Source organism: Dunckerocampus dactyliophorus, chromosome 6 (genome assembly GCF_027744805.1).
Source record: "Dunckerocampus dactyliophorus isolate RoL2022-P2 chromosome 6, RoL_Ddac_1.1, whole genome shotgun sequence".
Lineage (NCBI taxonomy): Eukaryota > Metazoa > Chordata > Actinopteri > Syngnathiformes > Syngnathidae > Dunckerocampus > Dunckerocampus dactyliophorus.
Window position 1 is genome coordinate 3,209,415 of NC_072824.1, and position 27,628 is coordinate 3,237,042.

General features: G+C 45.2%; 1 protein-coding gene across 7 annotated transcripts in view; it reads right to left on the bottom strand.

Moving 5' to 3' along the window:
- Nucleotides 1-27,628, bottom strand: part of LOC129183196 (protein ELFN1-like) — a 114,020-nt gene continuing 86,392 nt past the window's right edge. For 4 of the 7 annotated variants that reach the window (XM_054780181.1, XM_054780182.1, XM_054780176.1 and 1 more), the window contains 4 exons: nucleotides 9,474-9,958; nucleotides 9,107-9,260; nucleotides 8,379-8,545; nucleotides 1-5,709 (listed from right to left, as the gene is read on the bottom strand). In XM_054780181.1, coding sequence (XP_054636156.1) covers nucleotides 3,660-5,709; nucleotides 8,379-8,545; nucleotides 9,107-9,260; nucleotides 9,474-9,763 — 2,661 coding nt within the window. In that variant the 5' untranslated portion in view covers nucleotides 9,764-9,958 and the 3' untranslated portion in view covers nucleotides 1-3,659. Of the gene's footprint in view, nucleotides 5,710-8,378; nucleotides 8,546-9,106; nucleotides 9,261-9,473; nucleotides 9,959-11,877; nucleotides 27,572-27,628 lie in introns of those variants that run through there. The other 3 variants (XM_054780180.1, XM_054780179.1, XM_054780177.1) reach the window with 3 other exon arrangements.

Here is a 27,628-nt window from a genome sequence, read left to right on the forward strand (position 1 = left end):
AGGGGGCCCAAAAATAGGTCATTTTTAATAAAAATTAGTAATTAAATAATGGGGGGGGCAACATTACTTTTTTCATGGGACCCAGTATTCATGGTTGCGCCCCTGCTACTGGCCAATGATATGAAAAAAACAACTTAGCTTAGCCATCTAACTGTCGCACTGCGTTAGCTACCGTGAGCCTCCAAAAGTCAACATACACGTGATCACGTGATTTTTTTTTTTTGGAAATCGGCCCATACTGATCGGTGGCCAATCTATCGCTGCATCCCTAGTTGATGCCTATAAAAGTACTGTTTTCGGTAGCCACCCCTACTCATTACTATGGAAACGATGACTCGGCATGTCTTTTTGTTTCTAGTAAATCTGGCTTGGGTGAACAAATGATTGCATCCAGCGAGATCTGCATGCAGTCACAACATGGAAAGAATCCATGAATGATTTGTCCAAGAAAGGAGACGATGAAAGAAAGGGTACTTTATTGTGCTTTTTGATGGTTTGACAAGAAAAAAGAAAGAAAGCATCTGTCCTGTCCTGTCCTGTCTTCCGCTGAGATGTCTCCGCTATCGTTTGTGTCCGTCTCTCCCTTTCCGCGTTTTAAAAGTCCAGATTAGCAGCAGCACTCCCATCAGCATCCTCATCGACAACTTGGAATCTGCCGCTCTGACAAGCGATGACCTGTGAACGCGGGACAAGTCCAACACAAGCAGTCGCACACGGCCGCATGGATAACAGCGTCTTTCCCGTCAGTCAACAAGAAGAAAGCACACGTTGAAAAGATGACAGACCCAGAAAAGAACACCAGAAAAAGTGGAATATTTTAAGGCTGCTGTGGAGCTGAAGCCACGATCTGGGCCGGCTCATTGCTCTGCTTTCGGATCGGCTCGTGAAAGACGTCCAGCTACATAAAAAAAACAAAACGCTGTGATGTCGTCGCCCTCGACTGTGGCGTTACCTGCGCTCAAAAAGATGTCTTTGTACCGTTTCATCACACAACAATCAACATTGGCCAGTCTGTTCTCCACAGAATTTAGTCAAATGTTAAGCACTAGATTCTGGTCAAAATGAACTTGTTTCATTTCAAAAATATATTTTTGAAAGTAGAAAAAATAACATATATAATTAGTTATAAGTTTTCTACAGGCTGCAGTGGAACCTCTAAAGTTGAACGGTTTGGGCCTGGGCTTAGGGTTGGGATGGGCTCAGAGTTTTGCTTGAGTTTAAAGGTTGGGGCTGGGGTTGGGATAGGTTCGGCATTGGGCTTGGGTTTAAGGTTGGGGCTGGGGTTGCGGTTGGAGTTATAGGACTGGGTTTGGGGTTGTGGCTGGGGTTAGCTCAAGTGTCAATTTTGGAGGTTCTACGCTACCGATTTTGCACTTTTTTGTACAAAATCTTATTAAAATCTTGTCACAACTTGTCAACGTCAACATTTGCCTTAGCTTGATTTGCACTCCACTGGATGGTTTTGGCACAGATTGAAATATTTAACCTCTGCTGTTGCCAAACATTTGTTTGTCCTTTCCCGCCTTTCACATTCTGACAACACCGATTTCAACTAAAAAAAAACCCACAAGTGTAGAAAGTTAGCAACTTATTCAACAGGTGACCGTAAATGCACGACTTCCGTGGACTTGTGATGCGGCCCTTGTGGTCTATAGACAGATCATCTATATTTGACACGAGAAACAATCCAATCAGTTTAACTGTTGGCAAAGAATACATTCATCATCTGTGTTAGCGGCTGACTCCGCATGAGTACACTTGAGCGTATGTATTTGTGTTGTTCAGGGTTCGGGGGGCAGGGGAGGGGTGGTCTACAAGGGTCAATTGATTTCCACAGTACTTTGGTCTTCAGAATGATTGGACGATTGAAAGGTGAAGCGATCTTGTGCAAATTGTGGTTGGATGTTTCATAGGTATACTGTATACATACTGTTTAAACTGTATATACACGTGAGGAGGTCTGTATATAGATCGTGCAAAAAAAATTGTTTTCCAAAACACTCGCTTTTCTGATTTGTCAAGTTGGCACGACGGCACCACAGTGGAACCAGAGATTAAAAACCAAAAACAAAGAAAAAGCAAATAACCCAGTTCCAAACTGGGACACGCTGGGAGATGAGACACAGTGGAGCTACGGTGTTTCAGGAAGGAAGTCGACAAGAGTTCTAGCTCTTTTTTCCTTTGCTTTTTTTTTTTTTTAAACAGTGCAGATAGGTTTCCCCTTGTGGGAATTAAAGACATTCACTTGAAGATTTGTTGTTGTTTTTTTAAGTTCAACGTCAAAATAATAAAAAAAAAACCATTGTAACTGAGCAGGTGGCTAACTAACTAACAGTTTTCAAAAAGCACATGGTACAAACCTCTGCTGCAAATATAGAACTTTTTTAGCTCACATCTGGACAGCGTGTCCTTTTGTTAGCCGAGGAGCTACCTCCTGGTAGAAAGATGCGCTCAAACGTCTCTTGTTGTTGTTGTGTCTTCCTCGGCTGAGAGGTTCCGACCAGTCAGGGCACAGTCACGCCACCACGGAGCCATGCCACATTGAAATAATAGAGGAGTAACGATGAGGATTGTAGGAACAGTAAGAAGAAGAATTCATAGTAGTAAGAATAAGAATAATAGCAACATATTGGAATATCTTTTTCTTCAAATTCTCTATATAAAAGCAAGGAGATGCTAGAAAAGGACTCCGCTATCCCTTGTTGGCTTTTGGCACGTTACACCGAACTCACTTTTCTGTGAGTTCTCCAAGCGCCTTCTTATGACCCCTTTTCCACTGCATGGTACCAACACGGTTCAGCTTGGCTCGGCCCGCTTTGGGGGTTTCGCTTTTCCACTCTAAGTAGCGCTGGCTCCGTAGTCATGGGAAACTTCTCTGATGGTCAAGACGCGCTAACAATGGAGTAGAACGGCTCTTGTGTTGCAAGTTGCAGACGTGGCAACACTATAAGTATGTTTTCTCACGTATGCGGTTGTAACCGCCTGGTTCAGCCAGCCCTGCACACTGCTGTTGACTCAAACCAAGGACCTTTCAGAATGAAAGTCGAGAGCGCTAGGCATCGAGCTAAAAGGCTGGACTGGCAACTCGACACCCAGCACACCTCTCAAGGTTCAGAGAATGAGGTTTACCAACGTACACTCTTGCAGCCACGCTGGCTGGCATCAATTCCACGATGACGCTGAATATCCTCCATCAACAATCTACCAGCGCTACTACAAATAGTACCTCAGAGGATTTGCCAGTGAAAACTCATTACTAACGAGTCGAGCCGAGTAGTGCGGTGGAAAAAGGGCATTAGCGTTGCCGGGCGACCCATCCTGAGAATGTTTTTGAATCATGTCTTTTGCTGAGTGTAAAAACAAAAAGTCGTCAGTCCCTTCCTGTCTAAGCTAAGTCAAATTTCAGGACGTGTCGCCCGCTAACTTGTTCTCCCCTCACTGAAAACATACAAAGAGCTACATATGTTTGAGCTGTGAGTTCCATTACATTAGAAAAGAAATCTGTATAAGTTATGAATTTTGTGGTTGTATATAACTCCACTTTGGTCCTCCATGACATGTTTTTGAGAAGGCTTTGAAAGATGTGTGTCGATTCCTTCACACCCTGGTTTCTGAGTTTGTGTATATTTACATGTCTGTGTCCACAGTGTAGGTTTCCCTCAGGCCTTTTGCTGGGCCGACACCCCTTTCCAGTAGTCCAAAATGTCGTGGAGATCCTCATCCTTGGCGAACTGAACCTTCCTCCGCAGCGCATGCCCGGCCGCCACGTAGCCCTCGTCCTCCATAGACGCCTGCCGGTGCCTTTTGCGGTGCAGTTTGAAGCGCTCCCACAGTCCGAGAGTCGGGGTGCAGAGTAGCCCTTCCTCTTCTTCCTCCTCGTCCTCCTCGGGGCTGGAGCAGTAGCTGAGGTTGTGGTACTGCGGTGACAGAGGGTAGTGCGGCGCCAGCTGCGAGTAGGCCAACTCTCGCTGCTTGGCCTGCCGGCTGAGTGTGAGCGGGTCTAACACGGAGGGCTTGCGACCGCCAGGGTGGTAGTGAAGCTCCTGCATGATCTGGGGGTGGTGCTGCAGCTCCTGGAGGTGTTGCTGGGAGCCGGGGTAGGAGTGGCGGTGCTCGTGGTACTGACGGATTCTCTGGGCTTCGGCTCGCAGGATAGCGGCTGCCGGATTGACAGTGCGGATGGTCTCCTCACCTCCCCTGTCTCCTCTCTCTCCAGGCGAGGTCCTCTCGATGTAGCGAGTCTCTGAGGCGTGATAGGCTCCTTCAGAGTGGAATGAGCGTGGGCTCCGGGCAGAACCAGGAGACGAGGATGTGCTGGGCCGCTTGGAGGTCGGGGGAGCCTCCATGCTGTGGTGTCGTTGCAGTGAGTGATGGTAGCCTCGCCCTCCTCTCCCTCCCTTATAGACCGGGGAGAGGAACTCACCTCCTCTGTCTCCTCGCTCTCCTTGCTCAGAGAGGAGCACCAACTGTGGCTCTGCTGTGGACACAGCACCTCCACCTGCTGAAGATGGGGATTTGATCCCCTGTTGGAAAGAGGTAGATTCAGACTTGAGAGCATCTATGCAGTTGTTGATGATCTGGTTCACTTTATCCACTTCTTTAGCGATTGTGGAGATCTCTGCAACAGATCCCTGGGGGTTGGCTTGCGGCGACATATCTCGCTCCACGCCGGACCCTCTGACCTCCATGTAGTTAAGCTTAGCAGGCTTGTGTGGGGGCGTTTCCACCACCTCCTGCAGCTGGTATGGATCTATCTCGGCACCCTGAGGTAGGTAGGGCATCCTGGACAGACTGTCCCCGCTGGCAAGCTTCTGAGAAACAGGACCGCCACTCCCTCCTTCGATATCCCCTTCACCACCGTACTTGAGCTCTATCAGAGTTCTCTGTATCCTGCTCATCTTGCGCTCCTTCTCCTCCATGATCCTCCTCCTTCTCAGGCAGTGGACAACAAGTCCGAGGAAGAGCAGCATTCCGAATAAGCATCCTAGAATAGTCATAATGTAGTGGGTTGCTGACGACTGATTGGCTACCCTTTCTGGTCCTCCCCTACGGCCAGTGGAAATGGTCAGACAGGTGTGGTTGAAGCGCAAAGAGTTGCGTATGGAGGCCACACAGTATGTGTAGTCCGTGTTGGGTTTTAAGTTCTTCAGCTCGATATCTTCTCTTTGATTCTTCAACTTCTGGATATCAGTGAAGAAGCTGTTGTTGTAAAGCATCAGGATGTACATTTTTCTGTAGGGATGAGGGATCTCCACCGTGATCACAGCGCTCGAGTGCAGCACCTGCTTCAGAGTCATGATGGGGTTGGTTTCCGTGAAAATGGTGTGATAGATCACCTCGTCGGGAGGCGTGCCCGAAGCGCAGTCGTCCAGTCCACATGGGGAGAAATCTGGGGACAGGGTGGTGACGTCTAACAAGCCGTTGATGTAAAAAGATGTAGCGTTACCGCCGACCTCTGTGCAGACTAAACTGAGCACGTGCAGGGCGTTGCGTTGCGTGGGCATGCGGGGATTTTGGCTCAAGAGGTTGTAACCTGAGAATCCTTGAGGGGAGTCGCACACCATCCTCTCGCTGGTCCTGTTGGGGAAGGCGCCAAGCCAGCGCAGGAAGCCCAGCAGCTCGCAGGAGCAATTGAAGGGATTGGTGTAAAGTTCGCAAGTGGTCAGCTTGGAAAGTCCAGAGAACAAACTGCCATCCAGCACCTGAATCCTGAAGAAGGAACACAGGTATAAACAATCCATTAATGCCATTAAAGGTGAATGCAAAATCAGAATCAAAATCAGGAACCCCAGTGGCTTCTCAGGGAGGGAATGTTTCCACTGCCAAACAAATCAGAACTCAACCCTAAATTTAATAGAAAATACGGCAAAAAGCCAAAAATCTAGTTTATTCGTTTTATTGCTTTTGCATTCATTCATTTTCTATATCGCTTGTCCTCACTAGGGTGGCAGGGAGCCTATCCCAGCTGACTTTGGGTGAGAGGCGGGGCACACCCTGGACTGGTAGCCAGCCAATCACAAACAACCATTCACACTCACATTCATACCTAAATTGCCAATTAACCTAACATGCATGTTGTTTGAATGTGGGCGGAAGCCGGCATAAACCCACATGCAAACATGCAAACTCCACACAGAGATGCCCAATGGAGATTCGAACTTCCAGATCTCCTGATTATGTGGCCAACATGCTAACTACTAGGCCACCATGCGGCCCTTGCTTGCCATGCTTTTGCATTACTTCTTTTTTGACCTACATGTCAATCAACTATGCCAGATGTCCCTAAAGTGGGCGGGTGAACTGCAAACGAAGCCACTCACATCAATCTTAAAGGGTCCCTGACAGGATTCATCAACTTTACATATAGTTCATGGCGCCAATCATGACGAACTAGCTCTCGTAGTTCGGTCTCACTTCTGTCATCGGGGTGACACCTCTCAGCTAAAGCAGAGTAAAAATAAACACTTCTCGAGGTAGATGGTGAGAAAGTGTAAGTTTCTTTTATTTTCCAAAAGAGGAAGGTTTAGGACAAGAATGGACGATGCAAGTGCAACGAACGAGAGACAGATGGACGCCCACCTCGAGTTCTGTTCTTTGCAGTGATCATTTTACTGATGACTGCTTCGACAGAACACCTTTACAAGAAGCATTTGGCTTGAAAGTACGGTATAAACAACTTTTGAAAAGGGATGTTATTCCGCCGGTACACTAGAAAAAAAACAAGAACGACCACTACATCGAAGTTGGCACAAGAGAGTAAGTCATGTGTTGTTTTACACACACTATTCTATACTCTATACCAGGGGTCACCAACGTTTTTCCTTGCGAGAGCTACTTTTAGAAAATGAAAATGGCCACGAGCTACTCATTTTTGTAGAAATGCTTTTCATACCTTATTTCAACCCAAACAGATCAAATATGCTTGGTTTACCAAAACATTCACAAAATGCTGGTATCCACAACTCACATTTTATGTTTCAGAATACTTTTCTTTCTAGTGTTCTCACATTATTAACTGAAAACCTGAATGAAAAGCAGGCTTGCGGGCACCTCATGTGGTCGTGGGGGCTACCTGGTTCCCACGGGCACCACGTTGGTGACCCCTGCTCTATACTATGCACTATACTCTAAACACTATTCCATGATAGCGACAAGGTATGTCTTTGCCAGTGTCTTTGCCAGTCTGTTTGTTTGTTTGGATGAAATTTTCAGGAATTGTCAGAAATGGGATATGGAAGAACTGTTTTGAACTGAATTTTGGGTTGTATCTGGATCACCGTCTGGATCCAGAACTTTTTTAAAGGATTCTTTAACATTGTGCAAGAGAACCATTTTCGTCATTTTCGCATATAACTCCACAAAAAATGGTCAATTTCAACAGGTTCTATAAAATATCACAGACTGATCCCAAAAAATTGTTGCTATTATTTTGGTGTGAATCACAATATGGGGGGGAACTATGGCGCTTGGCGGAGGTCTGCTCTCAAGTGCTTCTCTAGCCTCCAAATGCTTGTTTCTTCTTTTCTCCTCGAAAACTATTGACACATGGCTCAAATCTTCCCTATAATCACTGTAAACATCCTCCAGCCCGTACACCACACTGTTTACCTGAGTGACAGTGATGTCATCGACAGATGACATCACTTCCGAAACTCAGAATCGTGGGTGGCGCCATAAACTATAAATGTCATTTTTGCGAATTTACTGTTCGCTTTCAAAAATGGAAGAATGTAGAACATAATTACAAACAAGCAAAGTTGATGAGTCATGTCAGGGACCCTTTAAATCAGGGGTCTCAAACTCGTGGCCCGCGGGCCATTTGTGGCCCACCAAATCGTATCTTGCGGCCCGCGACTGGACATCAAAGAGTAGTGTAACTGCAGCCCGCAACATCCGGGCAAGCTCAGTGTTACTTACATACTTACAGGGGCAAGTAAACACCAACACTGAACTAACAGTGGTGTTATCACATGGATGTATTGTGAATTGTATCGTATCGTGAGGTACCCTGAGATTCCCAGTCCTACTCCCAATACTTGATGCGGCCCAGCCTCACCCAAACTCTACCCCAGTGGCCCCCAGTGAAATTGAGTTTGAGACCCCTGCTTTAAATAGTATGGGGTTTCTGCTCAGACATATTACTGGGAAACAAAAAGGGCTACATTTGAGTATAATAATTGTTCAGGGTTAATTTTTAAACATCAGTGAGCGGCTTTTAAGGTTTAAATGGCCTGGGTTACTTTTAATGATGCACAGTTCACATTAAACGCATTTTCAGCCTGGTTTTAAGACAGCGAATCTTTCAATTGTGGCCCGTTTCAAATCTTGTTAGCGACTGCCATGATGAACTTTTCCTGTTCATGACAAAACCGAAATACCTGTTCATGGAGAGATCAATGTTCTCAATGTTGGGGCACTCCCAGAAGGTGTTGGGCGTGACCGTCTCGATGAGGTTGGCTTGCAGGTAGAGGTACTGAAGCTTCCCCAGCCCTCGCAGCATCCCCTCTGTCAGGTTCCTCAGTTTGTTGAAGCCCATCTGGAGAACCTTGAGAAGTGAGTGGGGGGGTGGTGGGAGGTCGGTACAAAGACAAGTGGGATTACTCCTAATCTCCAAAGAGAGGCGGCCAGCTCGCTACAGAGCTGCAAGATGACGGGCTCAGCAGCACACTTCATGTTTTGCATGCTGATCAAAGCTGCTGACGCTTTAGATGGTCTCATGTTTGCATTTCACCTGCTGGCGCAGCAGCTTGTGTTACACATGTAAGGAGCTATATGATGTTTAGTTTGGTCTGGTAACCTCCACATTACTTCACATCATTTTCACTATTTAATGGTCTACATACCTGTGGTCTTTCACTCTATTTAATGTATAGCTGGGCCCGTTAATATCAGTTTTATCCACATATGATCAAAACCTGATTCAGATATAAAGATGAAGGAGTTTTCCCTTGCCTCTGTTGCCAAAGTGCTCGACCATGTGGTTGGTTTTGTTTAACGTATGAAGACCTGCTTCATATGGAAAGTACCCTGAGATAACCTTGAAGGTGTTTTTTCTGTTTGTCATACATCAGACTGGCTCACATGGGACAAATCAGATCAGACTCACCTGCAGGTTGAACTGTGCAGAGAAAGCTCCGTCCTCCACATAGCTGATGTCGTTCTTGGTGAGGTTCAGGTAGGTGAGGTTGCCAAAGCGACTGAGAGAGGAATAGTGGACCGAGCGGATCTTGTTCTCATTCAGCCTCAAGTCCACAATGGTGCTGCGCAGATAAGGATCAGGCTTTCAACCAAGTTTTAATGAAGCTCATCCATCCATCCAGCTCATCCATCCATCCATCCATTTTCTATACCGCTTCTATACCGTTTGCAAATGCAAGGTGGTTACATAGCAGAACCGTACCGTGGCAGACCAAATTGAACTGGACAACTTGGTGTAATCGTGTTTTGAGGGAGTGACGGGCAGGTCTTCTTACCTGTTGATGTGCGAGGGTATGGCCTCGTAGGGCGGCTGGTTCATGCTGCAGATGGCCAACCACACGAAGCCTTTCTCCCCCTCGATGAGCCAACAATCGGCCGCAACCGTCGGTAAGCCCAAGACGGAGAGCAGTGCCAGCCAGCCGAGGAATGTCAACCTAGAAGTCCCGCTTCGTCTCAGCCCTCCCGGTGCTGCCTTCTGGGTCTGAGGGGACGGCGCCAGGGTATCCATCGGAGAAAGTCGCCGAGAGGTTGTCGCCATGGGACATTTACTTATGGATGAACACATTTAGAAGAGACGTTTCTTCTAGAATATCACAAGCTTGTGTCAGGAATCCACCAAGGCTCCTTTAGGTTTTTAAATCGGTCCCGAGTGGTCGACCCTCATGTCCTTCGTGGGCGTCTGCCTCTCTGATTGGACGAGCACTTCCTGTCCCTTTTCCTCATTGCTCAGTGCTGTGAGTTTTCAGAGCAGACTGGATCCCTAGAGGCAGAAAGAAGAGAGTGATGACAGACACAAATCAACCGTGACCCTGTACCTGACCTGATCAGACACAGGTAATTTTTTTCAGTGTTTGAACAGAGAAGCGGTTATTTCACAAAAACATACCCTAACGACTGCTCTGTGTTGTTTATATCAGTGATCTCTTATGACGGTGTCAACAATGACCATCCCTTCCAGCGGCTTCCATACTACTTGAATCGTTCAAACAAAGTCATGACAGCTTTGGTCTCAGTTGTGTTTACGAGGTTTTGCTTTTCCACAAATGAAAATAAATTTGATCATCAACACGTTTGATGGACACATCTGGTCACCAGTGCTAAAAACCTGAGCTGATAAAACAGGTATTTATTGCTCGTTCAGCCACTCAAACCCAGCCGAACGTTAAAAGTGGAGTGAGGACAATCGCTTCATAACATCGCATGATTAACTTTAATGCATTAACGTGCACACACGCTAAGAAAGAAAGATGTTGCATCTCACGAATGAAAGCCCTTCCTGTGCGAAAGTGGCACATGAGAGTCAGAAGGCGGCTGGGAAAAAGACTGGTGGAGTGGCTAACAAGGTTTAAGCGAGCATTGGGGTGTGGTGGGGGGCCAGCTGGCGAGCGATGAGGAGCTGAGTCGAGAGACAGGCCGTGATTCCGAGTGGAGAAATGGCATGCAGAGTGGTTCTGGCTTCTCTGGGGAATTTGACACGGTAGCTTGTTTTCCTCTCCCTCTAGTCTTTGACAGCCTTTTCTCTGCTGTCGTTCATCTGATAGGCAAACAGGAAGTGGGACGGAGTGAAAGAAGACCTGCTAACCTTGCAGACATTTCATGAGTACTTGAAAAACCTTGACTTGTGGGTAAACAACCTCGTCCACTATTTGGCTTGTTAGCCTCCCGTTGTGAGTGAATGAGAGAATCGGAGTGTTATTGCTGCTGGAACTAATCCACGAGTGACAGCTGTCAGTAGATCCGAAATTGGAGGACAAGGCGTTTGCGGAGTTGTTTAACGAGTCATATACACTCAGGAAATAACATATCACAAGCCGACCAATCACACCCTTAAAGGAAAACTACAAAAATGTTTGCCCATCACCCATACTCCTAATGCGACCCCTGTAAAGCCTTCTGGAGCATGTCTTGTCATGTTGGCAACTTCAAACGAGCATGTGTGTGTGTGTGTGTGTGTGTGTGTGTACTTCCATATGAGTGTGCTTCATTCACCAATTGTGTTGCTTAAAAGGACAAGAAGCTTTTTAATACTTTCAATATGCAGAAATATACAAGTGTTGAAAATGTCAGGCTACATAATAAAGATACAAAGTTGGGGGGGTGGGGGGTAGTTCGGCCAGTTCGGCCCACAACCTAAAGTAGGCTTTGAGTTTAGCCCCCCTGTGCGCTTAAAACTTAAAACTCAAAGCTTATAATGACCAAAATAGGGCAAAATACTGTAAGTATGACATGTTATCATGTTATCATGAATGTACCTGCATAGAAAACCATAAAACCTTGTTGGAGGTGTTTTAATAGCGGCCTTGCTAGGCGGAATAGGTGTGTCCCATTACGTGTATTAATTAGCTGCCTCTTTTTATCTGTTTTTACATCTTTAGAACGCACAGAAAAGAGAAAGACGTGTGTTCATGTCTCACATAAGGTTTGTGGATGATGGGCAAAATTCCCCAAAAAAGTGCGGTTTTCTTTTAAGCGCCAGTGTCGCTGCTGGAGGATCTTTTTGGAGGTGCACATGATGCTACGCACAGCGTCTGAAAACTGAGTTTTGCTCCCGTTGGTATACGCAACGTCAGCTGGCTGAACAAAGAAAGTCAAAGCGGTGAAAATGCAACAGAATGCGCACCCAAGAGCAGTAAAGCGTACGAGTATTCATGAACGTGTGTTTGAAATCCTCCCTCCTACCGGTCCGATGTGCCCTGAACCGCCCGGGAGGCATCCTGACCAGATGCCCAGGCCGCCTCACCTGGCTCCCCTCAATGTGGAGGATCCGTGGTTCTATTCCCAGTTTTTCCCGCACGAGCCACCCTACAGAAAAAAAACATTTCGGCCACTTGTGGCCGAAATGTTTGGGTAGTGTGTTTGGGTAGTGTCCTTTCGGGCACTACCCAAAGCTCATGACCATAGGTGAGGGTAGGAACGTAGATTGAGAGCTTTGCCTTTTGGCTCATCTCCCTCTTCACCACAACGGACCGATGCAGCAGAGTCTGCATCACTGCAGACGCCGCACCAATCCGCCTGTCCATCTCGTGTTCCCTTCCCTCACTCATGTGGTACTTAACTCCTCCACTTGGGGCAGGACCTCATCCCTAATGATGGCATGCCACCCTTTTCCAGGTGAGAACCATGGACTCGGACTCGGAGGCGCTGATTCTCATCCACCACATCATTTGCAAAAGGCAGAGACCCAATCCTGCAGCCACCAAACCAGATCCCCTCAAAGCCCCGGCTCCATAAAAGGCAAGTAAAGTACCAGAATTGGTTCCAATGGGTGCTCGACATGAAGCCAAAGTCTTTACTCAAGGCCACAACGATGACATCCAATGCAAACAGTCTGTCCTGGCTGGCAGAATAATGCTGACTTGTGCATTGTTGTAGTTTGCAGCAAGGGTTAAACTGGGGTGAAGAGAAGATGCTGGAAGCGACGGATGTCTGCTTTCCGCTTGACTTCCTTCTTGGAGTGACTTGCATGGCCCTTCGTATCCTTTCATCGTAAACACATTTGTACCAGCTAACATCATAGTATCACATCACTATGTGTGTGTGTGTGTGTGCGTGTGCGCCCATGTTGCATCATTCATCATCTGCACTCATGTTCCTTCTGGTCCTTCATGTTCCTTGTGATACATGCCTGTTACATTTCCTCAGCGCTCAGTATCACGTCTTCGTGCAAGATTCATAGCGTCCAAGCCAACCTCCACACTGTACATCATCAGCAGTCACTGCTTTGGATGCGAGTACACGTGGACTCACCCTCTGTGGCATTTCAAGTTCCAGGTTGTGTAGCAGTGTGTGTCTGTGCTTGTTGTTAGCTTGGCATTGTGCGGGATTAGCTTTAGTGTTTGCAGGCTGGCACAATCATTTTGAATGAATGTGATAGAGTGAAGTTATGAAATTCAAAGTGCAAAGTATTTATAAATGATTACGCACTTACGATGAATGATGTGTTTTCTGTGGCCTATTTTTTCCACCAAAAATCCAGGAGTGTGCAGGGATTTTAATCTCAGTAATATTTCCAGGCAACGCTAATTCCAACATGGCTCACTTTCCTTGAAATATAAAGACAATTGAATTTGTGTTTTTCTGCCCTTGTTTGATGGTTTAGTCTCAGTGTGATGGAATCTTAACGGGAACCGTGTAACACTGTTGACGTCTTGTTGGAAAGTAACCATTGATGGCTTTGGAGTTTACGTTCCAGCGCCGCGTACGCAACATCATTACATCTAAACAAATCCTTGCTAGCACTTTCTTTAAATTAAGAAAAAATGTCTGCACACTTTTTGTATCGTAGAATCTTTGTTTGTGATCTAAAAGCAACCAAGGCAAGTTCAGTCTTTACAAAGTTTCATCAAACACGTTTGTCTTGCAAACAAAAGGTCCAGCTGCTAACAGAGCGCTAACAACAGAGGCGATCAAAACTGTTTGGAAAAGGCCAGGAACTAGGGATGTCCGATGATGTGATGACGTCCGCAGTATGGAATTATTTCCCATTTCCAACTTTGTTTTTGCATAAATAATTTGAAAATTCAAACAAATTGGGCGTTTACATTTTGTTCAAACGTCAATGTTCACCTGTGTGAAGTCAGTGTCCATCACAGGTGAGCATTATTATCTTAGATAAGAGCCTCAGTCGCAAAGACAAACTCCACTTGCACTAACGCTTTAACCCTAACCCCCTAACCCCCTAACTCCTAACTCCTAACTCCTAAGTGCTTGTATTGGATGCTGTGACAAGCTAGGCTAGACACAACGTGTCTAAAATCCAATTCTTTGAATTTAGGCCTTAAATTCACTTCTAATCTCATAAAATGTCTTCAATACGATCCCACTCTTTAATGTTTACATTTTTGGGTACCCTAACCCTAACCCATAGTGATAGTTAATAGCTAATTATGATACCAGCTCTTCATGCTCTAAAATCGATTCTCAAATGAAAATATCAATACTTTCGATAGTCATTTGAAGTCTGAAACGTTGGTCTGTTGAAACGGAGCCGTGTGTGACTTGTGAATAAAGTAGCTCTTGAGAGTTATTCATTCATTTCGTCTTAGTGTAAGGAACCAATAGGAGGACGGTGTTGGCACACCAATTCCGCCCACTCTTACTGTATTTAAGGCCGAGGCTACCAGCACCAGCTGATGAAGATCTTCGGATGAGGACGAAACGTCCGACACCTTCTTCACAGAAGTACAGATGACGTCTCAAGAAGCCTTTCCCTCATTTCATTGGAATGCTTTTATTATATTACTTATTTTATTTTTATTGTTCATTGCCCAAACACCCCCCTACCAAACCAGAAACTAGCCAGCTAGCCGTGGCCCGGGGTTGGACGATGCTACTTGATATTGGCAAGCAACTAATCTTTCCCCCAGAGATTGCAACCACCACCCTCAGGCCAGACTTGGTGCTATGTCCCCTTCACTCATAGAGCTCACGGTCCCATGGGAGGATTCCTCCCAAGAGGCCTACGAACAAAAGAAGCTGCGCTACACAGATCTGGCAGCAGATGCACAACAACGAGGAGGGAAGGCCAAGGGCTATCCAGCTGAAGTAGGATGCAGAGGTTTTGTGGCTTCCTCTACCATCGGTCTCTGAAGCGGCCGAAAGAAGCAGCCAGTGGCTTTGGATCAAGCGCAAGGACCCCTGCCGGGCTCAAAGCAAGAGTGAAGCACACACCTGGGATGCCAGGTGTTGGCGGTGAGCTCTCTGAGGAAACAATGAAGCAGGGTACACACCAAAGACCCTAAAGAACTTTTAAACACACCCTCTTCCTTCCTGCCCTTACCCAAGGGTGGGCGTGGGGGGAAGGGGGGAGGCTGAGCGACAACCCAGTGGGCGGGGCAGTTTCTGGGACCCAGGTCGGGACCTTACTGCCTAGGTCACTGCCACATTATGAATTCAAATTCAAATGAATAATTCATAACATTAGCATTATGAATTCATTCAAATGAATGAATGAATGAATGTCTGTGCTATGATATGAAATGCACAACTTCTACCAATTTACCAGACACATTAGGTGAATTTGCACCTTTGAAGTATCAGTATCAGGTTGGTATCGCCAATACCAGCCTGAATTTTGCTCAGTATCGGATCGGAAACGAAATCACTGGTATCGCACAACATGACTAACCCAAAGCGGAACTAAAAGGACCTGTGCAGATTTTCCTTCATGCTTCATGGCTTGGATGTGGAATGAGTCTACGTTGTCTCGAATAAGCTCTTAAAAGGTCTTCACTACGACTTGTCGAACCCTGCGACCCCGTTCTCCTCGCGTGAGAAGCGACCGTATGAGCAAGAAGAAGTATATGAAACGTCTGAGAGCATCTTGAGGACTTCGGGCTGCAGTGACGTCCAAAGCAAAAAGCAAAAAGCAAAAAGCAAAAAGCAAAGCAAGTGCAGCCATCAGATGCCAGAAAGTGAAACGTTCCTGAGTGAGGCCTGAAGCTTCTCAGCTCTCCACAAGATCACGTAAGAAGAAAGGGGGAATACGTATTTGCATGCATGTTGTCTCGGAGCCCGCTGATGATGCGCGTCTATTTTGGGCCGGCTTGCCAAATAATTGAGGTATTTGTGTCACAAATGCGGACGCCCGCGCTTCGTATTCTCTTTGTTGCCGGCAGCCATGACAGTCGCTCTTTATGAGGCGCCGCGCTCGTCGGTGTAAAGTTGTCTGCTTAAAGGCTGGCGGAGAGATTCACAAAGTGGATTCGGCGGTGGCGTTGAAAGGCGTCGCTGGAGGAGCGCGAGATGAAGCCGCGGGAGTTGTCAGGCTCCATTTTTCCCCTTCTTTTCTGTCCTTCCATCCTCCGCTCCACGCCGGCCTTATCTTAAAGGTTCATCTGCGGCACGCTCGCCCCCGCTGCCTTTCAGCCTCGACGGCTGTAATCTCGTTACCTCCGCCAAGGAGATTAAGGGGCTGTTTCCATGGAAACGACACTGTATAGCTACGTCTTTGTCAAACGTCTGGTCCAGTTTGACATGGTACACATGGAACGAGATAAATCCTGATTGGTTGTGTCGCCACTGGCCCGTGTGTATGCAGGATCAGTGGTTAGGGTTAAGGGTTAAGGGTTAAGGGTTAAGGGTTGGGATTAGTGTTAGAGTTAGAGTTCAATCTTTTTTTTTTTTTTTTTTTAAATTAGACTGCTTTCAGAAAGACAGCAAATTTGAAAGGACAACAAAAACCCCAAAATGGTCATGCATGCATTCGTTCATTCATTTGCATGATTGATGCGCACCGTGACGTCTGAATCAACAACTAACATAATGGCCCTATTGATGGCAAGTGGATTAACCGTGGTTAATCTCAATTAATCCACGGTGGCCCTGTGATGTTTCTGTGCGAACCACACATTAAAAACAATGGCTTAGTCATAGCACCACCTACTGGCATGGAATGCACTCTTAAAGGCGCCTGTGAATATTCTTATTCAGTCACTCACAACTGGACTGTTCAGGTTGTTTTACAAGATGTTTGGCCTCTCATTCCGTCAGGCTTCATCAGTTCATCCTCAAAGACTAGGCGGGACACTCACCAGTCAGACTAGATAGGACAGCTCTAGTCTGAGAGTGGGGCGTCTGCCCGCCAACAATGGTGGTTTGGGTGGTATCACCTTGGTTAGCATCCAATTTAGATGTAATGATGGTCATGGACCCACCTGAGTCTTTAGTCTTTAGTCTTTTAGGAAAGGATGAAAGGACAGCATTGTATGTGGGAGAAAGGTAGACCCCACCCCTGTTCAAAGCTGACTTCACTCACTCCTCCTTCAAACCGTCTTCCTCCTCTGTCCAGCATGTGGACATTTTTGTCCTCAAAAGAGTGCTCTTTCTTTTTGAGGCACAGGTAGACCGCAGAGTCTTGACATGAAGAGTTAGTCGTGCCATGTGCCTGCTCAGTGGCTGCTTGGTTTCCCCAATGTAAAAATGGGTGTCCTGTCTCTTTAACACAAAAAAGCACATCAACAAAGCATTTGTGAACAAAATGTGGCAACTGGACAGAACCAACATGGAGGTGGAGTGTAAATGCCATTTGTGGCGCCCCTTATGGGTTGTGGTCCGTGCATTGAGTCAATCCGGGTTTTAATAAGCGCGCCACCACGTGGTGTACTTGTCAGGAAAATAATAGCACAGGCAACAGAGCAGGGGTGCGTGTTTGGACAGACGTCCACCCTGTTGTGTGCATCGCGAGAGGAGTAGAAGAAGAACATTGAAGCTGACACCCTACCGTCCACGTTCAGACGGACAAATTAATCACGTGGCTTCGCCTGAAAACCTTTGTGGCGCCGTGGGATGTCAGACATCAACGTGCACGAGCGTACGCGCATCACCGGGCGTAAACGACACGCGGGACGGAGCAGGAAGCGAAGAGGAGGACGGGCGTGACGACACCTCGTAAAGCCTGCGGACGCTCTGATTGGCTACAGTTTCAAGACATCTTTGGCAATGTGGTTTGTTGTGACTCTCATGACCCTTCCACCCCCCACCCCCATTCGTCCCTGTCAACACAGTGATTGACTTCCAGTGAAATAACGCCACACATCCTTGATGGCCGACAACGTCTCCTCCTTCTGATGCCTCTGGGATTAGGAACTAGAGGGGTTGGGGGGGCTTGGCTATGATGGACATTTCTATAAGAGACACGGCAAGACAGAGCGTGACAGACATTTCTATTACACAAGTCTTCAAGTGCCTGCTGGCTGGCTGCCGAGAGGCAGGAAGGATCTAAACAAACTCGATTACGTCCTCGTCACACCTCAACATGCGAGCGTCCATCCGCTGCTCATGTAAATTACTCCACCAACGAGTTGGGGGGGGGGCTGCAAGATGCGACGGATGATCCTCTGCGGCGGCCGAGCCAACCGCCGTTACGTAAGCTCTTTTAGTATTCGGAGGAGAAAGGGAACAAAGAGGGGACGGGAAGCGGAGGTGGGGGACGCATGTGACGACTGTGAATGGGGCGACATTCACGCTGTGGGGAACCGACACACCAACACCTCCACTTCCTGTGATCTGGGACACACCCTACACCTGCCAATCACACAACTGACACACAGAGCAGGGGCCCAAAGGGCGGCCTGGGGGCCATTCATGGCCCACAGCTGTTTTTAATAGGCCTAAAAGAGCATTTAACAGGAAAACTAAGACAAGCAAAAAAACAGCAAAAAAAGAAAAAAAATCTTCAATAATTTTATAAGAATAAAGTCAAAATATTAAGAGGAAAAAATGTAATCTAAAGGAACAATTTTACTGAAATAACGGAATATTATGTAGCATAAAGTTTAAATATTAAAGAAAGATGTTTTTTTATGGTAATATTAGGAGACGACAAACATAACGAAATAGAGTTGTAATTTTTGGAAAATTAAGTTGGGGAAAAAGTTATATAATTATAATATAATTAGTGATGTCCGATAATATCGGATAAGAGAAAGAAGACTGGGAAACATTGGAACAATTTATGCTTGTCAAAGAACATAAAGCTATTTTTGAACCCTGAAACCGAAGTTGTTCATTTTTTATAAACAGTGAAGATGGTTTTGAGTACTGGCCAAAATGAAACCCTCAGAGACAAGCGGGAGTCCTTGAAGAACCTAACATTTCTCGGAACGAAGAAGACAATTTATTGTTTTCAAAGAACGTAATCTACACATTTTTTCTTCTTGGACAAAGGAGGGGTTCTGATTGGAAAGCTTGATAACTGCTCTTCAAAGAACCATGTTGTAGAGTGATGAAGGAATGAATGGTCCGTGGTTTTGCCAACATCAAAGACGACGCTACAAACTTGTTTTTGTAAACAGAAAAGACGATTGAAGACAATTTAGACCTGAATAAGCCGAATGTACGATTTTTTTGGAAACACAATTTAGAGTCTTCAACATAAGTAACGCACATGGTTTTGGAAATGGTAACAAATGATACTTATTGAAAACCGTGTAGAGTCTTTAAAGACGCTGACGCGTTTTGTAAACATCAAAGACAATTTACACTCTTCTTCGATGAAGCTGACGCATACCCACAGTCCTCCTGTTTTCACCGCGAGACTACAGTATTTTGCCCTTCTTTTCCGGCGCCCTCTTGTTTCAACATTTAACTTTCATGAAAGCTAACTTGAAATTGCACCAGAATTTCTCTTCTTTTCCCCTAAGAATGCAAAAGGTGACAGGTTTTGGTAAACATCAAAGGTAGTTTGGAGTCTTGAGGAAGCGGTAGGTAATTTTGCAAACATCAAAGACAAATGCGTGCATTGGAAGAAATTAGCATACGTGTAATGTCGGCGTTTTCATAAACGATAAGGATAGTTTTGAGTCTTGAAGGTGTTTTTGTGAACATTGCTGACGTGTTGTAGGTGTTTTTGTAAGCTACATGGACCAACTTGGAGTCTTGGAAGAAGCTAAGGTGCTGTTATGCACTAGCAAAGGGAACATACACTACATGTGTCCTACACATGTTATGTCATGTCAGCTTTTAAGTTGAAGCTGAAAGCATCATCATCATCATCATCATCATCATGCGTGTTTCATTTAGGTAAAAGTAAAAGTTATGATGGCGGCATGAGCTTTTCATCAGCAGGCCCGAGGCTGCGTCAGCACGCTTTAAGAAAAGACATTTGTGCAAATGAAAAGACTTGACCACTTTCATGTGCAGACTCGGTGCTGCGGGGAAAAGAATAAATATACTTGATGCCTGACCTTAAGGCCCAGTTACTTTTTTTTTAATCAACATTTGCATTTCAAGGAAGAGGAAGTCATCTTCACGCTATGAAAATACACAACACACATTCACTACACGCAGTATAGACTCTTTCTCTAAATATAAAGAATCATTACCTTTACCCGTATGTTTTATATACAGTATGTACATACAGTGAAACCTTGGTTAGCGTCATCGATTCCTTCCAGAAGGTCCGCCTCGAACCGAAACAGACGTTAACCGAATCAGTTCTTTCCCAAAGAAATAACGTCCCTCTGTCTGATCGCGAATAGGTAAATGAGCCCAGGTCCTTGTCGATTGCAGCAAACCATTTAGAGGGTCCGGTGTCACGTAGAACATAAAGCGGTCCGGAAGCAGCAGGGCCGTCTCTGCACGAACAGGCCGTGAATACCTGGGCGAGTTCCCCTCGCTCTTGACTTAGAGGTCTCTCACTCAATGGGGTAGATTCAACCCTTTACATGGGGTAGTCAGGTAGGGAGGTGTGCCTGCTTCATACACGAGGGAGCAAGGGTCTTGCATCACCTTGGTCAGTAGGGTTTAAACACAATCCAATTCAGCTATTCCAGAAAAACACAAAGGGGTTCATAATGGGCTCATAATGTTATAAAGTGTATTTAGAATGGTAAACAGATTTTATATTCTTAATGTGTTTTCTCTTATTATGTCTACTATATTGGGTAATAGGAGTGTAAAGGTGACTATAGGGGTCTTATTTCATGTCCAAAGAGCTCTAATAATTTTGAAAAGCATATTTAGTAGGTGGTTAACAGGTTTTCTATGTTTTATATGACATTTTCTCGTATTATGTCTACTATATTGGGTAACAGGAGTGTAAATATGACTATGGGGTGCTTTTTCATGTCTTTTTTAACATTATTAAAGAATAATGTTTAAAAGGATATTTAGAAGGTGGTAGACAGATTTTCTATGCTTAATGTCTTATTTTATCCTATTATGTCAACTATATTGGGTAATATGTGTGTAAAGGTGACTAGAAGGGTGTTATTTGTTGTCTAGAGGGCTTTAATCATGTTAAAAAGCATATTTAGAAGGTGGTAAACATATTTTCAATGTGTATTTTGTATTTTCTCTGATTATATCTATTATTTTGGGTAATAGGAGTGTAAAGGTGACTATAGGGGTCTTATTTCATGTCTAGAGGGCTCTAATAATGTTCTATTCCATTCCATTCTATTTTCCTCCACTTATCCGGGTCCGGGTCGCGGGGGCAGCAGTCTCAGTTGGGAAGCCCCAGAGTTCCCGATCCCTGGCCACCTCCTCCAGCTCCACCGGGAGGACACCAAGGCGTTCCCAGGCCAGAGACATAATTCCTCCAGCGGAATGCCCACAACACCTCACCAGGGAGGCGTCCGGGAGGCATCCGGACTAGATGCCCGAGCCACCTCAACTGGCTCCTCTCGATGTGAAGGAGCAGCGGCTCTACTCTGAGCTCCTCCCGGATGACTGAACTTCTCACCCTCTCTTAGTGTGAGTCCCGCTACCCTACGGAGGAAACTCATTTCAGCCGCTTGTATCTGCGATCTCGTTCTTTTGGTCACGACCCAAAGCTCATGACCATAGGTGAGGGTGGGAACACAGATCGATCGGTAAATTGAGAACTTTGCCTTCCGGTTCAGCTCTCTTCACCACGACGGTCCGGTACAGCGACCACATTACTGCAGACCCTGCGCCGATCCGCCTATCGACCTCACGCTCCAACCTTCCCTCACTCGTGAACGAGACCGCGAGATACTTGAAGTCCTCCACCTGGGGCAGGACCTCATTCCCAACCCGGAGGGAGCAATCCACCCTTTTCCGACTGAGAACCATGGCCTTGGATTTGGAGGTGCTGAGTCTCATCCCAGAAGCTTCACACTCAGATGCAAACTGTCCCAGTAAAGGCTGCAGGTCACAGCCTGATGAGGCCATCAGGACCACAATGTCTGCAAAAATATAGGGACGGGATCCTAAGGCCATCAAACTGGACTCCCTCGACTTCTTGGCTGCGCCTACAAATTCTGTCTATGAAAATTATGAACAGAATCGGTGACAAACGGCAGCCTTGGCAGAGGCCAACGTTCACCGGAAACAGGCTTGACTTACTGCTGGCAATGCGAACCAGGCTCCTGCTCCGATTGTACAAGGACTGAATGGCACGCCACCAATCCCATACTCGCGGAGCACCCCCCACAGGACACGGTCGAATGCCTTTTCCAAGTCCACGAATCACATGTAGACCCGTTGTGCAAACTCCCAAGTATTCTCCAGTACCCTTGCAAGGGTGTAGAGCCGGTCCAGTGTTCCGCGACCAGGACGAAAACCACATTGCACCTCTTGTAGCCGAGGTTCGATTAACGGTCGTACCCTTCTCTCCAGCACCAGGGAGGCTGAGGAGTGTGATCTCTCTAGAGTTGGAACACACCCTCTGGTCACCCTTCTTGAAAAAGGGGACCAACACCCCAGTCTGCCAATGCAGAGGTACTGTTCCCGACTTCCACGCAATGTTAAAGAGACATGTCTGCCAAGACAGTCCCTCAACATCCAGAGCCTTGAGGAATTCAGGGTGAAACTCATCCACCCCCAGAGCTTTGCCACTGGGGAGCGTTTTGACTACCCCAGATACCTCAGCCACGGTGATGGAACTGTCCGCGTTGGATGGCGTGTCCTCTGACTCTGCTTCCTCTATGAAAGGTATGTCAATGGGATTGAGAAGGGCGTCAAAGTATTCCTTCCACCGTCTATACCGACTATATCCTCAGTCGCCGTCAGCAGGTCTGATGATACGACTAGAAAGTCGATCATAGACCTGCGGCCTAGGGTGTCCTGGTGCCATGTGCACTTCTGGACATCCTTATGTTCGAACATGGTGATTGTGATGGACAAACTGTGGTTCGCAGAGAAGTCCAACAAAATCACACCGCACGGGTTCAGATTGGGGAGGCCGTTCCTCTTAGTGGCTTAGTGTAAGGAACCAATAGGAGGAGGGTGTTGGCACACCAATTCTGCCCACTCTTACTGTATTTAAGGCCTAAGCTACCAGCACTTATTAGTTCGCTGACGAAGCTCTTCGGATGAGGAGCGAAACGTCCGACGCCTTCTTCACAGAAGTACAGATGACGTCTCAAGAAGCCTTTTCCTTCATGTCTAGAGGGCTCTAATCATGTTAAAAAGCATATTTAGAAGGTGGTAAATATTTTCTATGCTTATTATGTCTTATTTTCTCTTATATTTACTATATCGGGTAATATGAGTGTAAAGGTGACTATAGGGGTGTTATTTCATGTCTACAGTGCTCTAATCATGTTAAAAAGCTTATTTAGAAAGTCATGAACAGGTTTTCTATGCTGTAACTACAAAACTATTCCTTTCAACATTTAATCCTATATCAAGGAAATTCATTTATTGCGGTCGGGTCAGGGATTAATTGACCGCTACAAACGAGGGACGACTGTATATAATCATGACTTATCAGTAAAATATACTTCTTCGTATAGTGTTTGCATATAAATTTGAGAAAATGAGTACATTTTAATTATATTTATTTAATATTAGCATATACTGTATTATCATTATTCATTTTTTGACTGGAATTTGGCGTCCTTGACGTACAAAGACTCCTGAAAGGAACATAATCACCATTTACATAAATATATACATATAGTCATAATTATCATTGTCATTATTACTTTCATTTGATGGAAACACAACATATAAAAAAGAACCACAACAACATGATACACATCAGCACAGGTACACAAAGAGCACGTGTGGAAGTGTGTGTGTGTGTGTGTCTGTGTGTCGTCTCCACGGGTCCAAAGAGGGTTTTAACACACGTAATGTGATTTCACACTCTTGGCCAAGAGCACACACACACACAAACACTTACATGCGCACACACGCATTGACACAGTGTAGTTGGGCTAGGACACACACTCGTGTTGAAGATATAAGCATGTGTAAAAGCCACGCTGCGTCGCAGACAAACAAACGCTGGCGCCTTGATGTGCACGTCATGACATAAAAGGATTTGTCAGCCTCTTTATTTTGCACACACTGATGGACAGTATCAACACGCACGCACGCACGCACGCACGCACGCACGCACGCACGCACGCACACACACACACACACACACACACACACACACACACACACACACACACACACACACACACACACACACACACACACACACACACACACACACACCATGATCTATGAGGGAAGAGAGGAAGACGTGGAGCCCAGCGGATCTTTGAGAATCCCTGCATGAAAGTGATGGCGGTCTTAAGTAGGCTTGCTAGAGTGGACGTTTAGTATGGATGCGTGGACGTTTGGTGGACACGCTCAAGTGCAACACTAACAGCGTCCACCGTCGTTTTCTCATTTGTCCATCTGTCGCCTCGTCACACGGCAAGGCCCATCAAGGCATGCTGGGATGAGTTTGGTGTGGAAGAAATCGACTGAAGCCCTCCGCGTCGCATCACATGATCCAAGCATGGGATAGACATCCAATCATCGTTGATGGCGGTTCATTGGTGTCAGACCCGACCGCGATAAGTCAATTTCCACCAAAGATGAGTCAATATTAATAAATTAAGCTTTTTAAATGGATAGTTGGATTTTTTGACTTGAAGTTGTATGACATCCCCATCTATCCGTTGAACATGATTAGAGCCCTCTAGATATGAAATAACACCCCTATAGTCACCTTTACACCCAATATAGTAGACATAAGATATAAAACATACAAAAACTTTTTTTGACCTTCTAAACATGTTTTTTAACATTATTAGAGCCCTCTAAACATGAAATCACCCCCCTATGGTCCCTTTACACTCCTATTACCAATATAGTACACATAATAGGAGAAAATATGACATATGTATTAAGTATCAAAAACCTGTTTACCACCTTCTAAATACACTATATAACATTATTAGAGCACTCTAGACATGAAATAACACCCCTATAGTCACCTTTACCTTTTACCTTTACCTATTACCCAAAATAATAGCTATAATCAGAGAAAACACAACATATTAGACATAAATAAGATCACAGACTCACATGTTAGCAGTTCCTTGTTGGTCTTTTCCGGACAGCGTACTTCCTTTGGGCTTTAAATGGCTTTAAACTCGTATTAGCCGATATAGTAGACAGAATAAGAGCAAATAAGCCACATAAGATGCAAATAAAACTCCTGCTCGAGCAGTGTCACAGTAAATGTGTTCCCTAGGGAACCTTTGTGTGTGCCGCTCTCACCGAACAATTAGCGACACCTAGTGGCCAATGTGGAATACTACATTCACAATTACAACGCTTCTTCTGCCTTTTGAGTTCATTTAGGGAATTCATTTAGCCATTTTTATGCTTGAAAAGGCCTGATTTAGGCAGAGAATAAGTACAATTTGTTTAAATACGCATTTTTTAAAACTAATAATATGAAATATACTAATATGAAATATACTAATATGAAATTGTGATCATTTATTAATAACTTTTTGGAAAACCGCCATATAGCGAAGGAGCGATAATGGAAACGCGGTATCGTGAGGGATGACTGTACACTACTTTGATGTCGTTTTGCTTTGACAACACTGGGATAGTCGAGAGAGTGCAGGATATGCTGCACAAGCGCAATCAAACCACCCTGTGAGCTCACAAATGGACAAAATGAAAATGGAGACAAGTCCCACACGGACAATCTCAGACGTCTTCCGGCCGAGTGGAAGCATCACATGATCAGGTTGTATAAAGACATCCAGTTTGACATGGGCATAGTCAAGACAGTGTATGATATGCTGAATATTTCTCAGCATCAGAGTGAGATATTCGTCTTCTGCCACTTGTTCCGGTGTACGATTGAGGAGCTCGTCCAGTCGCTCTTTCTGACCGGCGTCAAAGATATCGATCTTGGACTCAGACCCTGACCTCACAAATGGACTAAATAAATCCTGTTGGAAGTCTTGCCAGAAGAGAGGAAGCTTGACGTTTCACTTCCTGTATAACCTAGAATGTCCCAATACTTTTTCATGTCCACACGCAGCAAGTCGACCATTGTGTCCAATCACGTGAAAATAAAGTCACAATTTAACACACAAGCACCCATCTTAACTTTGTGCTTTTATTCTGAAGGGGATTTTTTATACAGCGGGGTGTCGTCTATGAATGCTCCTAGGTGGCGAGCACCTACTGTCGAGATGAAAACCAACGAGGCTTCTTGGTAGTCTACTGTACTGCCATGAAGACCTTGAATGTGTCACTCCTGTCCCTTGTTGAGCCTTAAACCTTACATGCTAACACCAGCTAGCTGTTAGCTTCTTTTTGTGTCCCATATGTCAAATTGGACAGAGTGAGAGGTGGTAGGGAGGAAGAGAGAGGCGGAGCATGTGATGGCCGCTTGCCAGCACAACACCACACACACGCACACACACAAAGTGCTAACAGTGCCACTCAAGCTGTTTGTGTGCTTGCTGTCAAAGACTGAGTGGCAGCGACAAAGCTTCCTTTTTATTCATCTCAGCTTCAAGCCTTCTCTTCTTCCCAGCAACACACTTTCCTTGTTTGTGCAAACCGATTGGAAGGAAACAAGAGGGAAAAAAGCTTTTTGGGACGAAATACAAGACGAACATAATGAAAGGACGTTTAGAAAGTTTGCCAACCCTAACCCTGAGCCCTAATTCTAACCCAAATCCTAACCCGAGCCCTAATTCTAACCCAAATCCGAACCCGAGCCCAAATCCTAACCCCGAGCCCTAATTCTAACCCAAATCCTAACCCCGAGCCCTAATTCAAAACCAAATCCTAACCCGAGCCCTAATTCAACCCCAAATCCTAACCCGAGCCCTAATTCTAACCCAAATCTTAACCCCGAGCCCTAATTCGAACCCAAATCCTAACTCTGAGTCCTAATTCTAACCCAAATCCTAACCCGAGCCCAAATCCGAACCCGAGCCCAAATCCTAACCCCGAGCCCTAATTCTAACCCAAATCCTAACCCGAACCCTTTTGGTCATCATTTTCCAAAAGTGTCTTCCACCAACATCGCATCTTTACTTTCATTCCTATTGTCCAATTAAAGTATTTTCGTTTGTTGTTTTCATTCATTCACTATTAATCAATTTAATTCATTAACTTATTACTTAATAAATGAATACATTAAATTAAATGACGTATTCATGTACTAATTTCTTGTTTTATTTGACTTTTATTAACACAAACACTTGAAAGAGCAACAGTGCATTAAAAAACATCTGCAGGGTTCTCGTGATGATACACAGCTGAACAGAAGTGGCTACCAGAGGGGTGTCCAAAGTGCGGCCCGGGGGCCATTTTCAGCCCACGTTTGTTTTTTTATAATTCTAAAAGCTATCATTTAACAAGAAACCTAAAAAACAATAAATACATTTAAAAAACATTGAAAAGTCAGCAATAATTCTACAACAAAACAGTAAAAAAATTTGGAGAGAAAAGTTGTAATTTTATGACAATAACATCATAATATTATGGGGAAAAATAACCCAGTAATTTTATTGATATTCAATGTTAAAATGTTAACAAAAAAATCTGTACATTTTTTAAATGTAATATTCTGAAAAACAAACAGAACACATGAAGTTGTGATTTGTGGAAAATCGGGTTGCAAAAAAATGCATACTGTATGTTTCACGAATAAAATCCTAATTATGAGAAGAACACTTGCAAGAAGAAAGTTCAATAA